Source organism: Rhipicephalus microplus, chromosome 4 (genome assembly GCF_043290135.1).
Source record: "Rhipicephalus microplus isolate Deutch F79 chromosome 4, USDA_Rmic, whole genome shotgun sequence".
In the NCBI taxonomy this organism is placed as follows: domain Eukaryota; kingdom Metazoa; phylum Arthropoda; class Arachnida; order Ixodida; family Ixodidae; genus Rhipicephalus; species Rhipicephalus microplus.
Genome location: NC_134703.1, coordinates 145,696,620 through 145,711,406, shown reverse-complemented (window position 1 = coordinate 145,711,406; position 14,787 = coordinate 145,696,620). Strand labels below are relative to the sequence as shown.

The window sequence follows — 14,787 nt, the reverse complement described above, 5'->3', positions numbered from 1 at the left end:
CAGCGTTACGCTGTGGAACAGCCTTATGCGTGACTTGGTTAAAGTAGCGCTTTTTTTTTTGTTTTTTGACTCCGTAATCTTTGTCGTGGACATCGGAGAAGTGGAGTCAACTTCCTCCGTATGAAACCACCACCACAAATCGCCAACCGTCTACGACTGCCTTATCTAATGTTGTATAATTAGACTGTTGCGTGGGGTTGCTGCGTAATGGGGTAACTTTCTGTCCCCTCTTTTGGCTGGGTTTTCTGTTGCTCGTTCAGTTTAACCTATCCCATTTTCACATGTAGGTTAGCAAACTGGCTCTTCTGGACTGGTTAACCTTCCTCCCTTTTCTTTTCTACTGTTTGTTTTCTCTCTCTTGTGTGTCCGCCCATATATTTATTCTATATTCATTATATCCATTATATCCCGTTTCTCGTGTATGTGCACTTCTATCTTTATTGATTTTGGCCTTGAGGGTCTGCTAACTAAAAAAATTAAATATAGGTGCCCGGCATTATCTTAAAACTAACAAGAAAACATAAAGCTATCAAACCTCACCACCCTTCTGCATGCCTTCAATAGCGGTACTATGCTAGAAACTCACTTAGACTTGCTGTTTTATATGCAACTTACTTTCCAGGGCTACCTCGCTTGAATGCCGCGATTACACGTATTACAACTTAGATGCTTGTCGTTGTTCACGTCAAATCGATCACGGCTGAACGTAATTATTCTTTTGTCAATGTTACGACTTTAAAAACAAGGAATGTGCTGCTCGCGTGTAATCACCGATGATGCATGGGAAGAGCTCATTTTAGACCCGTCTAGCCACACACAACTACGCGCAGTAAAGTGGATGAAGGAACAAACAACACAGGCTTGCATGTTTAGCAGGACGCTCTGTGCGCAAAGGGGCTACATTTAGTTCTAATCTTAACACACAAACACGATACGTAAGGCTAACAAGTAATGTAGTCTATTGCGAAGTGCTGTCTGCAAAAGTTAATGCTGTAAAAGCAAATACAAAATGCGGATAAGGAATGCAATAGTGGATAAAGAATGAGATAGCACTAAACAACACCCAGTGTGCGTGCGTGTGTGCTTGTGTGTGTTCGTGTACGTGCGCGCATGTGTGTCAGTTATAGTCTTGTAAATGGCCAGCTTACGCATAGCAAACAAAACGCACTACAACTGCAACTGTATCACCGTTTTCCTTTATGCCACGGATGTTATAATTTTGACCGGCTTTGACGAATGAACTTCGCTGTGCGGTGGCAATTATGGTTTATGAAATAAGTGTTCAGTATAAAAAAAAAAGATCCTTGCTCAAGGTTATATGAAATATTTCCCAACTGCCCACCCCCACCGTTTTTCTAAAGGCGCGCGCGGGCGCGTGTGTGTGTGTGTGTAATTTTATTCAAATAAAGCAAATATTTAATGTTGTTTTTGTTGTTGTTGCTCATAATTATGGCCAGAGATTGAATTTTCCCAAAATTCGAGAACCTTGAAAAGCACTTACTGCCAAGCGCCTACAGCTGCCACAGATGTTCGCTTTCCGCAAGAATTCTGTTCTTGATGAGTCCGCTGAACGAAACAGCAAAAGCTTGCAATTATCCTACCTCAACAAGTATGCTCCGTGAAGCGCATCCTTACGATAATAACAATAAAATTATGAGGTTTTATGTGGTGAATCGCTCATGTAATTATGGGGGAAGCCATAGTGAGGAATTCTTCAGTAATCTCGACCACTTGAGGATTTTTTTTAATGCGCGTTTAAATCAAAACACGTGGGTCTTCTTTTCTCTCTCACTCTTTTTTTGTTTTTTTTGTTTTGCTCTGGCCACGGTGGCCTGATTTTGCCCCCATCGAAAAGCGGCCGCTCTAGCTAGCCGCCGGATTCGAACCGACGTCTTCGGTGAACAGCCTAATAACGACAGGTAATAACGGCCCCTAAACTACTTCGAGCACAAAGCTTTTCTAGGGCCCTTCCTATCCTTCGTACAGGCTGTACCTCTACCTCGACACTTATCTCTTCATAAAACACACGGGCAATGTCAGCACTATGCGTCGAGGCAGTCAATATTTCGCACTATTCGGCTGCCCGCCTTTTTTTTTTTACGCTTGCGCAGTTGAAAGCTCACGAAAAAAAGGGAAATCAGTCGACCGCCCACAATAGCGATACCAGACCATGCTGACAAACCAAGGTGGGATACAATTGACAAGTGATATCCCTCATATATGCACCGACCAATCACGTGAACGTACCGCTGGCGTCACGAATTGCACTGGGAAGAAAGGAAACACAAGGACAGAAGAGCACACTCGTTATTCGCAGTTTCAGAGGCTCCTGAAAGGGAATAATAACTTTATAGAAATGCAGTGCAGTCGTCAGCAACCTTAACTTGAAGGCTCCACGGTGTGTCCTGAGGCGGTTTGATTGACGCTAACAGAACATGTAGCTTTGACTTTTGTTCCTTAGATGTTACCCATACGTGCCGACATACTATCTAAGCCTAAATATTTCCACAACAACACCCACCTCTTCACGGCTGGCATAAGTGCAAGTATTCCAACTCACGCGTTGGGGCGTTCGTGTTAATCTTGCTGAAGGCTGTACGTCAATGATCCGCGACATTTCGCTGAATACTTGCTTTGTTTCCTTGTCGTCTCTTTCGGTAGAAACCGCCTAAAAAGTATGGAGGCAGCAGGAAATCACGATGTCATCGTGCGTTAACCCGAGAACGCCCGTGAATAGAACGCCAACAATGGGAACACACAACGGATGGAAGGGAAAACCGATCCGAGGGCTTCGAATGAGGAAAGTTCTCCACGGGGCGTTCTTGACTTACGCATCCTTCCATTCTTCCGTCTTTTTCTACGCCGAGAGAGAAGCGTTGGAACGAATAAATCTGGGTGGCCGGGCCACAAGACGTCTTTATTGCTTCTTCTTCGGCCACGCGTATTTTCCATTCAGACAGGCCACTTCCTGACGATGCGAGCGTTTCGTTCGCGCCCGAATATTTATAGCCGGCGTTGCGCTTCCTAATATCTCCACGACTTTCTCATTATATTTCGGCGCGTCCTTTCGTACGGTAAACCTTTCTGGTGCTCTTGTGCGCGGTCCTTTCGCATAAGTCGTTCATATGCTGCTTTCCCACGAAAGTGGAGGAACTCGTGTTGAATAACAGGCCAGAGCGATCGCACGCTCTAACTAAGCCACTAAAAGCAGCCCCTTCTTGCCCTACCGCGCTGCCGATTGTTTTTACCGCGCTGGTACGCCTGGATGGCTCTCTCGGGAGGTCTTGGCACGGCCGCTATTCTTACTTACCACGGGCACGCAAAACAAACACGCATCCCTACGAAAACCGCAAGTGCCGACGAAGATAAACAACTGCCGGACTCCTCAGAGCGACGAGCAGGTGAGACGAGGGGCTGGAGTGGCAAGCATCCCCCCCCCCCCCCCTTCGGTGCCGGCAGCGCTCTGCGAAGATCAGAGGAAGGAAGGGGAAAGTGTTTGGAAACCCACGGAGCACTTCTCAGGCTTTGTACGAACTCTCTCCATGCCGGCCGCGAAGTTTCCGACGCCTACCGCGGGAGGGCGCCACGGGCCTCGCGGTGCGGAGTGCGCCGCCGCAGCTTGGCTCAATGGGCTCCGTGGCCGCGATCGGAGAAACAACAGCGCTGCCGCCGCTGCTGGCATTCCAGCCATCCGTCCAGCGTTCCAGCTCCAGTCTCTCCGGTTGCCCGGCGGCGCTCTGACCCGAGACTCGCACGCCGGAGTACGGCACACTCCCCGGGCGCCTCTCGCAGCAGCTGACTTCTTTATTTTTTTTTTTTCGTGTTTGTATTTCTTCCGCTCGCGCGCTGCGTTCGGAGTGCTTCTCGAGAACGGCGGCAGAGCCGGCTTCGCCGCCCCACAGGAGCTCACGCGCCTCTCCAGTCTTCCCCGCCGGGACCTGCCCACGCGGCCGTAAGCACCGTGGTCGTCGGCGTTCGCTCGCCCCCCGCCAGAACTCTTCGTCGAGCAAGCGTCGCGAGGAGAGCATCTTCGCGCGTCGGATGTGAGCCGTGTGTCCCGTGGAGCGCTTCTGCACCGTCGCCTCGGCTTCTGTCCCGGTCTGCACTCCCGGCTGGCCGGCTGCTTTCAGCCTGAACATCGACTCGTCTTCGCGAGTGCGCGCGTTGGAGCAGTTGTGAGGAGTGCTTCGCACGCTCTTCTTCCTCTACGGGAGTGACCGGGTGGTGCGACTGCTGAACCACGACACTTTTGCACGACGACGCGCTATGGTTGTGCCGGGTTCGACTGTTGCCCGTGTGCGACAAGCGGCGAAGACGACGTGGCGACTCTGAGTGCGAACTCAAGCGACGCTTGGATACTCGTCGACGGGACATTCGGGGAGAAACCAGCCATGCAGTGCCGGAGGCCCCCGTCACTTGGTCGACTAAACTGCCCCGCGGGCAGGATGCTCCGCGTCGTCGCCGGATTCCTGGTGCTGGTTAACACAGGTCAGTGATCTTGCACTCGCGCTAAATCGACCGAAGCGGGACACTCTGAGCCTACCATGACACCTTCTATTTCTCGGAAGACCGCTTGTTGCCTCCCGAGCCGTCACGCGACGTAAAGGGAAATAGGCTACGACGACTTTTCACGGAACGATGCGGCGATTTCGATAAAGGCGTTTTCATGTATGGCTTTCTGCTGCTAATCGACTGAGCAACCTCGGCTTGAAACTGGCTTTTGTTTTTATTTCGAGGTCGAGGCATAATTCTGTGACTCACATCGAATGACGTCTAATGGCCCGCCGCTGGATGGTATCTCTGGTAACGCACTGCTTCGTGGCCGTGCGTACACTTTCCCGCAATACCTCGGTGATTGAAGGTGAAAGCGCACTGTCTTTGTAGGGTGCTCTCACCATTATTCTCGTATTCAGAAACGCCGCTTGACTTGAACTTGCACTGACCTGAATGCAGCACAAACGCGTTTCGAACGCACTGTCTTTAGGTGGTGCCAAGGCAGCACAAACGTACAGACACGTTTCAAACGCACTGCATTGAAGGTGGTTTCAAGTCGAGGAGGGTTTATGAATACGGGGGTAAGATATGGAATTTAGCTGGAGACTCCTATACTCGCGGACAACTTTTCTTGGCAATGCAGCGAAGGCTACATAGCCCAATCACATGCACCTTTCCACTAAATAAAACAGTCCCACAAATGCTTTCATATTTCTAACGTAAGTTGTGATAAATACTACCTGCATTTTTGGCATCTTATAGCTCTTTATAGCGTTATAGCTCATTGACACAGAACGCGGCTCACACCAGTGAAATATTCGTATTTGTCTGAATTTATTTGTTACCACTTCGCGTTTCTGAATACGTGAGAAAGGCGTGCCTTACCTGGGACGCCAAGCCACCACTCTCCACAGTAGTATACGGAACGCATGTCATACCGTACTACTTCACGTAGTGATGTATGCGCACAATCACCACCCCCGTAGCTTTCCCTTCATTGCCAAGAAAAGGCTGTCCACGAGTATATCCGTTGCACTTTCGGCCCGCCAAAAAAAAAAAAACTCTTGAATGGTTTGGATACTCCAAATCAGCTTTTTGCGAAAAGTAGTCTAGTTTAGCCGTTGTAGTTGTCGGACGATCGTTAACGGCTCCAAAATACAGTCTTGCGTCAATTGCCGCTTTAGTGGCTGCCGGTTTGAGCAGCGTATATACGGCTACAGGAGTGTTTCAAAATAACGCGATTTGCCAGATCGGCGCAGAAATCCTGTGGATGCCGTGGAGCAACAGTGTCTTCGCCGCAGCGTCTACGTTCTCGAACGTTGCTTAGCGTTGTCGCAAGCCAACGTTGAGCAAGCAAGTGGCTGCATGGGAAGTCATTTTTTTATGAGCATGTTTACTGCGGACGTGCAAAATTGCTTTCTCTTTTGCTTGTTTCATTCGTTTGTTTGTTCGCCTTCTTGTTTGCTTGCTTTATTACGACGAGACTTCTTGTTCAATAGAATGTATGTGCTGAAATTCAAATGTGGAACTTCCATGTAACACATCTCCGCCACTTGATGCGTTTTTACTTGCTACCGCCCTTTCGTGTACATGTGCACCGCCGTATGAGATCACGAAAGGGCAGGAAGATTGCAACGAGAGCAAGATAACCGAGGATAACATTATTTCGTTTTCTACAGCATTTTTAAGTATGTCTTCACCACCTGCTTTGAAGCATTGATTGATGAAAGTCATAGATCCTCCTAAAAGCTTTCGGTATTGCTTATTTGCTACACCCATCAGCGTTATCTCATCACTTGCTTTACTTGAAGTTTCTCAAGTTCTGTCTTCCTACATTTCATTTACATTTGGTCCACTGATGTTTTCTTTTTTCAAGGAGCTTCTAGACTATCGCGCACTTAAATGCTCGGAATATTTTTTTAGCTAAACATATGTTTCATTCCAGGAGGTGATCTGAATTGCTGATGTCAGACTTTGCTTTTCTTATGTTCGTGTTTCTTTAGGGCTCTTGCCTAATTTCTTAGTACTTAGGAACGGAAACCGATATTATTCTGCGTCCTGATGTATTATCCCTTATACACGGTCTCTAAGTATCACTACTCTCGCTTAGGACATGGCGACCAAAAATATAAACCTGTACCGGGTTGCGAATTCACGGTTACGAATAGAGGCTCGTTATTCAAAAGTTCTACGTGTACGGTCTTCACGCTATAAAATTAGACGGCTTATACAGTGCTCGTTTCACAACACACGCAGTTAAGCAACTTCGTTTCCTGCATGTTTTCGAAATCCCCCAGTAGCAACGTGTTCGTATAAAAGCGCACACATGCATCCGTCGTATCGACGTTCGTCCTTGCACGCAAATACCACCGCAGAAAGTCGCGATGACAGTTTGATTTCGATCGAAACGAGTAAAATGACTCTTGCAGACAATCTTGATTTCCGATAATTGGCCGCGCATAACTGTGGGCGATCAACGGTGCACAACGTGGACTGACAAGAAATGAATACAAACTTACAATGTCACCTCATTGATTAACCTTGAACTAATTTAGGGCAAGAGCGACAGGCTCAAACTGTTTGACATGGTGTGTACTTTTCAAATAAATGTTTTCGATTGCAAACCGTGGTGATTGTAAGAATAGTTTAATGAACCGGGTCATTGTTATAGGAAAACTGCAAGCAAATATTTCGGCCAATCGTGAAGATGGACACTTTGCTTCCTATGCTGACTGTCGGGCCTATTGCAAACGGTGCTTATCAATTGAGAGTATTGCAGATTCGGACACACTTGATTTTACAACGTATGTATGCATGAGTACTTTTTGTATTAACAGCATCCTAAAATCCCCTTTGGCGATGAATGCCATTCTTTGCCTATACAGCATTGCCTGACATGGCCTCCGAAATCCATGCGTGGATGTCTCCACTCTCAGAGGACCTGCGTGGCCTCCGGTTACATAAGGTGGCGGACACCGAATATAATCGCATTGATAAAATTAACTGAGCAGCGCGTTTATCTACTTACGTCGCCGTTGTTTCACAGTCGTTCAATTCCAAGTTACGCGGCGGTAGTGGATTCCTAAACTTTCGTTTTGTTTAGCCTTGACCTGTGTGTATGGCTATAGGACGAAAATGATAGCCTAAGGACGACGAAGTCGACCAGCCAACGTGTCTTTAACTTAGTTCCGAGTCCTACAAGCGGTCGGACGGGGTACATTCATAACTATTCTGGGGTGCTGCACGGATTGCCAGCTCCAAACTTGTGCACAAGCTCTGGTGTCTCCCTTCTTTTGTGGGAGTTCTTCTTCGTTGTCTTTTTTTTATTTTATTTGCTTATGTCCTCGTTCCGGGCCCCTGTTTCCTCTCCCCGCTGAAGGGTAGCGAATCACTCGCTAGTACCAGGTGGAAGTCCCTGCTGTTTCTTTCAATCTCTTTCTTTATTCCTGGTGTCGCCCCTTATCGCTTCCTACTGGTGTGCGTGAAAACTTCGCGTGATGGATCTTTTAAGTGTTGCCGCTGCAAAAGCGAGTACGTCAAGACGCTCCCTAACGCGCAGGGTAGCACTTCAGGGAGATGGTCGCAAAAAGCCACCTCTGAGCTCTCGCAAGAATCATTCGACCGCATTCCATTGATCTTTCTTGGCGGTTGCGAAGAACGAGAAAAAAGAAAAAAAAAAGCAAGACCATCAATCCGTGCCGGATAATCAGATGTCGTTTAACGCACTTGCCATTGGCACTCATTCCCGGAGCTGCAGGATGTGGGAAAGAAAGAGGGCGAGTGAGGCGGAGAGGAAGAGCTAAATGAGGCAAAAAAAGGAAAACGCTTGGTCGTTGCGTCTCGTTAGGGACGACGGCTGCAGCCTCCGGGCCCAAAAAGCTGCTGCTGCGGCGCCGATTCAACCGCTTACACTGCTTGTTTTCTGTGTACCCCATATGGTCTCCAACGTCGAAAGGACAAAGCTGCACTGGAAAAACAGGAGTGGTGGACGCACCCTCCTCTTCCTCACACCAGGAATCGAGCAGGGAAGAAGGACTGTGCCGACGCCACGGGCGGTTTGCGACGCTCCGCTGGGGACGAGGGCCGCTTTCGCTCTTTCTCTCATCGTTGGCTTCCGAACGAACGTCCGGAATTCGGCGCCCACAGCAACGTTTCTAATTGGATCATCACGTGACGAGAAGAGCGCCAAAGAGGCGCGGAGGAAGCGCCCGTCGTGGCTTTTGGCAGAAACGACAGACCGGCTCTGCTTTGCGCAGTTTGCTCTCTCAGACGCACGCACTTACGCGGACCCCTGCCTTGACGAAGGATCGGAGATTATATAGCTACCGGTCTTGGTTGGCCTTCCCAGGCCACGGTGGCGTTTGCATGGAAGCGGCCAGCCCAGATGGGCTCGAACCTAAAGCAAGCGATATGTTCGGTCGAGGAAGTAAATTTCGTACGTCTTATTTCTCTGAAGAGACTTCGTTTCCCACACCGTTATCTCTCGGACTAGGTTAGCGTTAACCATGAACAGTGCATAATATTGTTTTACCGCTTTTTTTCATGTTTCTGTGAACCAGAGCTCTTTTTTTTTCAACTAGAATGAAAATAAGAAGATGGTAGACAGAATTACGATTTTTGAAGAACACGGTGGTTTTTGGTGTAAAGAAGTAATAACGCGTTCTAGTGTGGTTTCTGTGTATTCGGCATAGGGTTCCTTTAATAACCAATGAACGAATGCTTGTATACTCGAAAAGGCTGCTTCTTGCTGTAGCTTCACTTTAAGCCGAGGCTCACTCGTATCTATCTATCTATCTATCCATCTATCTATCTATCTATCTATCTATCTATCTGTGCCTGTCTGTCTGTCCTTTCAACTACGGTCATCCGATATGTTTGTGAAAGGCAGCCGGAAGATTCGCGGCCAATGAGCAAATGGCCCGCGAATCGCAGATTCGCCACGAGAACTTTCTTTTACCTCGTCTCCTTTTACGACGAGACAAAATAGTATACGTGCGGCAAAGCGCCAGTAAAGCCGCTTCAGATGCGCGCGCGTGCGCGAGTGTCTACAGTACATAGCGTACAGGCATCGCTGGTTCTGTGTGGCAGTGTATAAAAAAGAACCGGTTACACTTCTCGAACAGGGGGATTTACCCCAGGACAAACGAGTCTGCCGACGGACGAGCTAGGGCTCGCGGCACTTCGCTCGATTAGTCTCTCATGAGAAAATGAAGCCGGACGAGGAGAAGACCGGGAGAAGCATCATCCTCGGCGCAGCACTGGCGCATTTCATGGCGAAACTTTATTTTTATTTTTTTGCTTTTTTCGCTAGTCTCGTCAGCAGCGCACGTGCCCATTCGTGCTAGGGCGCAGGTGTTTTGAAGCAAATCTGGCGTATTAATAGCGCAGCGCGCGTGTATCTGTCCAGTAATCATTATGAGTGGAAGTAATTTATCGTTGATTAATACTATACGCGACTGGGCCCTTCTGGGCGTGCGGTCTTTTCAAACGAGACCGCTGTTTTTTTTTTGGCATAATCTGGTGAACACGTGAGGCATGATATACGATATACGTGTCATAGGGCTTTTGTGTGTGTGTGTGTGGGGGGGGTGCATAATGCTATGACGTATCAGTATTCGTAACTGCCGCCATATATTGCAAGTACCGTTCGATGTCGGCATTGATGATCTTCAGTGATCGAATGTCTCCGTTATGCGCATATCCTCTTGCATGTGGCTTTTCACTTAGCTAGTGAATACGCAAATGCCCGGAGTCACGAATGTGTGGTCGGCGAGCTTAAAATGTCCAACATACGCCTAAAGTTGCTTTCTCTTTCAACTGCCGACCTGAATGTTTCGGGTTCGATCCTGGCCCCGGCGAACACATGTCGATGTAGGCAAAATGCCAGAAGCTCGTGTACTGCACGGTGTCACTGAGCGTTGAAAAACACCACATGGATAGCATCCCGGACGTTAAACCCTTGATATCACAATTATCTTTCTCTCTCTCATGCCTCACACACACTGCTTTAGCTTACATTGCATGTTAAGAAAATGGAATAGCAATGCAATGGGACTGGTGAGCTCTGTAATCATAAAAAGAACAATGCGGTAGATAGTAGCGCAACATACGCGAGTATTTCCCGTCGTTCTTGATATAAAGACGGATGGTTGGAACGACAAAGTGATAAATATGTAAGATGAAAGCGTAAACAATAACGCGTCGCTTAGCGACAGTGCATATCTATAAACCTTGCTCGCAGCATGTAAGGTTCGCGTCCTGCGGGATATCGTCTAAGCTACGCCTTCGAATTCGTTTTTGTCTCCCAACTATTCTACTGTGCCTATCCATCCATGCTACTTGCTAAACCTTGGTGCTTCTCTTTGATTCCACCGCGAATCATTACGATGACGCACTAATAGAGTGCAGAGACATGCGTGGTCGATGCGAGAGAAAGAAATCTTGTAGTTGACGTTTGCGGCTTTCTACTCAGCTAACTTGTACTAGAACAGCTGTTGCGTGCATACAAAAAGACGGGGATTCGAAAGCTTGACGCTCCTGCGTTAAGCTCGTGCGTTTGCCGACGTTTCCGCGGCATAATCAACGGAAACCCGCTCGCAACGTTTCATTGCTCTAGTCACAACATTCCTGTATGCGCAGGCAATGCGCGCGCCAGCCCGCATGTATACCGCTTGGGCAAACATGAAACTCTTTCATGGTTATGGGGGAAAAACGTCGGAATTCTAATTTCGTTTTTTTTTGTTGTTGTTGTTCCTCCCTTTTTTCACGGTGCTTGCACTAGTACCGTTAGTGAATCGAGATTTCCTTTTGTCTATTTTGGAAGGGAGTTATATCGATCTCAATACTCGAGGTACGTGTCGCCGGGGCGGAAAACTAAACAAGCAAACTCTGGAGCGGGCCCTCTTTATTTCCCGCCGCTACCAACGAGAGATGAAAGGCGTCCTCAGAGTTTTGCTTGACGCGTGTTCGGAGGCAAACATTTCTCGAGAGGAAAGGGCCGCGGTAATCGCCATTACTTTAAACAGAGCCGCGCGCTTGCTTGAGGAGGGCGCTCATGGTGGCAACCAGGGAAGCACTTGGCGCGGCTCCAGAGGATCTCCCTCCCGAGGAGCGCGCCGTCGTGCAGACTCTTCCATAGATCCACGCCTTTCTCTTTCTCCCTTTCCTCCTCGCACCATAACCCTCTCACTCTCTTACACACACGCCGTCCTGGAGGAAGCCAGTTTCCGGAGACGTAAATCTAATTTATTCAACTGATTCGTTCCCGCTTTCAACCGGCCATGCATTTCTGTCCGCGGGCACAGCACAACACAACACACAAGCGACGGGCTCAAAAGACACACAAGTCAGCGCGCGCCTTGGTGCAAAAGAACAGCGCATTCCCGTCAGGGAAAATGAATAATGCTTGTTTCGTGGGCTCTTCCCTCTCTTTATTTCGTATTTGCCCGGTAACGTAGGAACGCTGCGAGATAACGGAAAACTAATCGGTACGGGCGACCATTTTGAGTGTAGCTTGTTTTGCGAGGAAGTATAGGCGCTAAAAGTTATTGCACCCTTTATCTCCACATGGCCGCAGTGCTCAGTAAAGGGAAACACATGTTTCAGAACGATTAGTTTTTTTTTTTTTTAGGGGGGGGGGGGGGCACCTTATGTTGAACGAGTACCTGTTTGGAGTGCGCCTGTCCCTGGAAGCAAAGTTTCTCGGGCAGTCTATAGGAAGAGAGAACAAAATAAAAAATAGGTCAATAGATCAACGAGTTTCTCTGCGATGTGTACCGTTCGGTGTCGCACTGCTTTCTGGATCGCGTAAACACATTCGAATATGTCCCCCCTTTTCGGAGAGGCAATTCGGTATATTTGCGGAGCGGTTCGATCACTCGCATTTGCTCGCAGGCAAACATCGGAGTGGTATATATTCTCCAGTATGTGGCATCCGAAACAGAAAGTTGTTTTCAGTTTTTCTTTTTTTTTTCATCGAGACAATTTCACGACCGCGGACCAAGAGCGCGGAATCCGTACCGCCTCTTGTTTTTCGGGAGGTGAGCTCGCAGTTCAATACCTTTTTTTTTTTTTTGCTCGGATAGAACAAGCTGACGCGCTCGCGTATGAACGTATATACACATGCAAACGTAGTGTGATCGCCAGTTTCTCGCTCAATCCAAGTGTGTGCCTGAAAACGTGTTTGCATCTTTCGAGGCCTATAACCTGTGAACCACACAACGCAGGTTCATGTTTAAAAAATGCTGGTCGTTGATTACGCGGGCTTTGTGTAGTAAGTTTCGCTACACATATGTATCGTATAGCATATATACGGCCCAGTGTTTTTGAATGCCTCCACGAGTATATCAGCGCTCTAACAATCAAATACGACAAAATACGTTGTCGTATTCGTCACTGGATGTTACGACGGGCAATTTTTCGAAGATATGGTACACGTTCATTGCCTTGACACGATTGTTAGGTACAGCAATGTTGTGTCGCTATGGTTGGATAGATTTAATTAGCATAAAATTTAGTGTATGATACCAGCCTTCACAAGGTATGTGGTGTTGTGTGAGGGCAGTGATAATCGGTGGGAAAAAATTGTCTTTGCGAGTGCAGGACTAAATGTCGACGCTGTTTGCCAACTATGCGGTGAGTTGAGGTTGTGCTGTATTATGCCGATGATCAATGATGGTATCAATGAGCAAAACTGTTTTTGACGTTTGAACAAGGCTTCCTCGCTGTGGTTACCCCGTGGTTCAATGCAGGCGGCAGCTCTAACGGACCAGACATTCAGGGCTCTCGGCCTATAGACCGCCGGCACCGCAGAGGCGCTATTCCCGCGGGCAGCGCGGAAAGCTGGCTTGAGATATCGGTTGGCGCAGACGTCTCCCAATAAATTATTCAAATTGCGTATCTCGCTTCGCGCGCGTTAGAGCATTGCGTGGCACTCCTGGAGGCGCAAATGTCGGCCTCTTGTCGATTGTTTCCCGTGCAGGGTTGGTTCTACGGATGTGCCGCGATGGTAATCAAGTGTCGCTCCAATCATTTCGTCAACTTTTATTCGCGGAACACTGAAAAGAGACGGTAATTTGATATGGACGTCTCTGGCTGCTGGCGTAAAAGAAAATAGCGTTATATATATAAAAAAAGAAACTGAGCGTCTTGGTGCGTATTTGTCTCCTGGTATCGCGAGGAGGCGCTCGATCGTGTCTCTGGGAATCGTGAAATATCGTGACTCTTCGCTCCCGCCCTAAGGGTGCTGAGGAATATTTACAGTTCGCGTTTTCGCCAGATGGAGGCTTTATACGCGTCGTTAAAGTCAGCAAGTGGTTGTATCCCTTGATGAACATGAGAACCGAAGTTCTTAACCCTTTCCCCTTGTATAACTGCTATATATATAAGCAACTGCTTTATGACAAATTTTTAATGAATAGTGTAATTGAATTAGATTTTGACGCAGTATTCGCTGTGTCCATTCGTGGGGACTAAATGTTTGAAGTGTTAGCTTGCGTTATCTGTATAATCACATTGTGCTGTATACAAATATAGTTCGTTAGAGGCATCTCTCATGTGCCTGCTCTTGCTTTTGTGCTCGTCTGTTAAAGCGCTTCTTTCAGTGTACAAGGATAGCCAACCAGACCGGCTGTATGTTCTGCTAGTGTGTTATCGGTACAAGAACATTATGTCCCGGTATTTTTTTTGTATGTGGGGTTCATATTAACCACTAATATCATAAATTCTGTGTTCTTCCTGTTGAACATTATCGTTAAACTTTGTAACACACGTAGTTTCTGAAAGGCTTCATCGCCAGGTTCGACTATGAGGGCTCTGTCTCGACAGCAAGTGCATGAATCTAGCTATATGCACTAAATATGAAATAACTCTTCAAACTTCAATGTAGCGAGTACACTCCTTTTGTAGTATCATCAGCAGTATCAGCACTAACGGAAAATTGTCCTTTCAAAGAACGCAAGTGGTCTCTATCCTCCTTCCCTGAATACAGACCACTTGGCAAGATAACCGTGAGAGTCATTACTTCGCGTGCTACGATGTACCATGCGTGCGTGCAAACGGGCTCTAGACTTGGAATCATTGCTTAAGCTATATCGTATAGTGATGATTCGCGTTTTTTTTTTGTCTCTTTCTGGTCACATCACGCGTACCTCCTTCTCTACAAAAGAAAAGTAATAGTGCCACTCCTTCGGCCGGCAATTATTAGTTCGAACTGCCAAACACGTTTCCATTCTGTTTCCAGCCAACTTGCACCGACACCCTTTCCATTCTTCCTCGGTGAAACTTTCCCACGAC

The 14,787-nt window shown here is 47.6% G+C and overlaps 1 protein-coding gene across 3 annotated transcripts in view; it reads left to right on the top strand.

The window, feature by feature from the left end:
- Positions 1-4,255: 4,255 nt before the first annotated feature.
- Positions 4,256-14,787, top strand: part of LOC119172902 (nephrin-like) — a 352,980-nt gene continuing 342,448 nt past the window's right edge. For all 3 annotated transcript variants that reach the window (XM_075893718.1, XM_075893719.1, XM_075893717.1), the window contains exon 1: positions 4,256-4,488. In XM_075893718.1, coding sequence (XP_075749833.1) covers positions 4,392-4,488 — 97 coding nt within the window. In that variant the 5' untranslated portion in view covers positions 4,256-4,391. The remainder of the gene's footprint in view (positions 4,489-14,787) is intronic.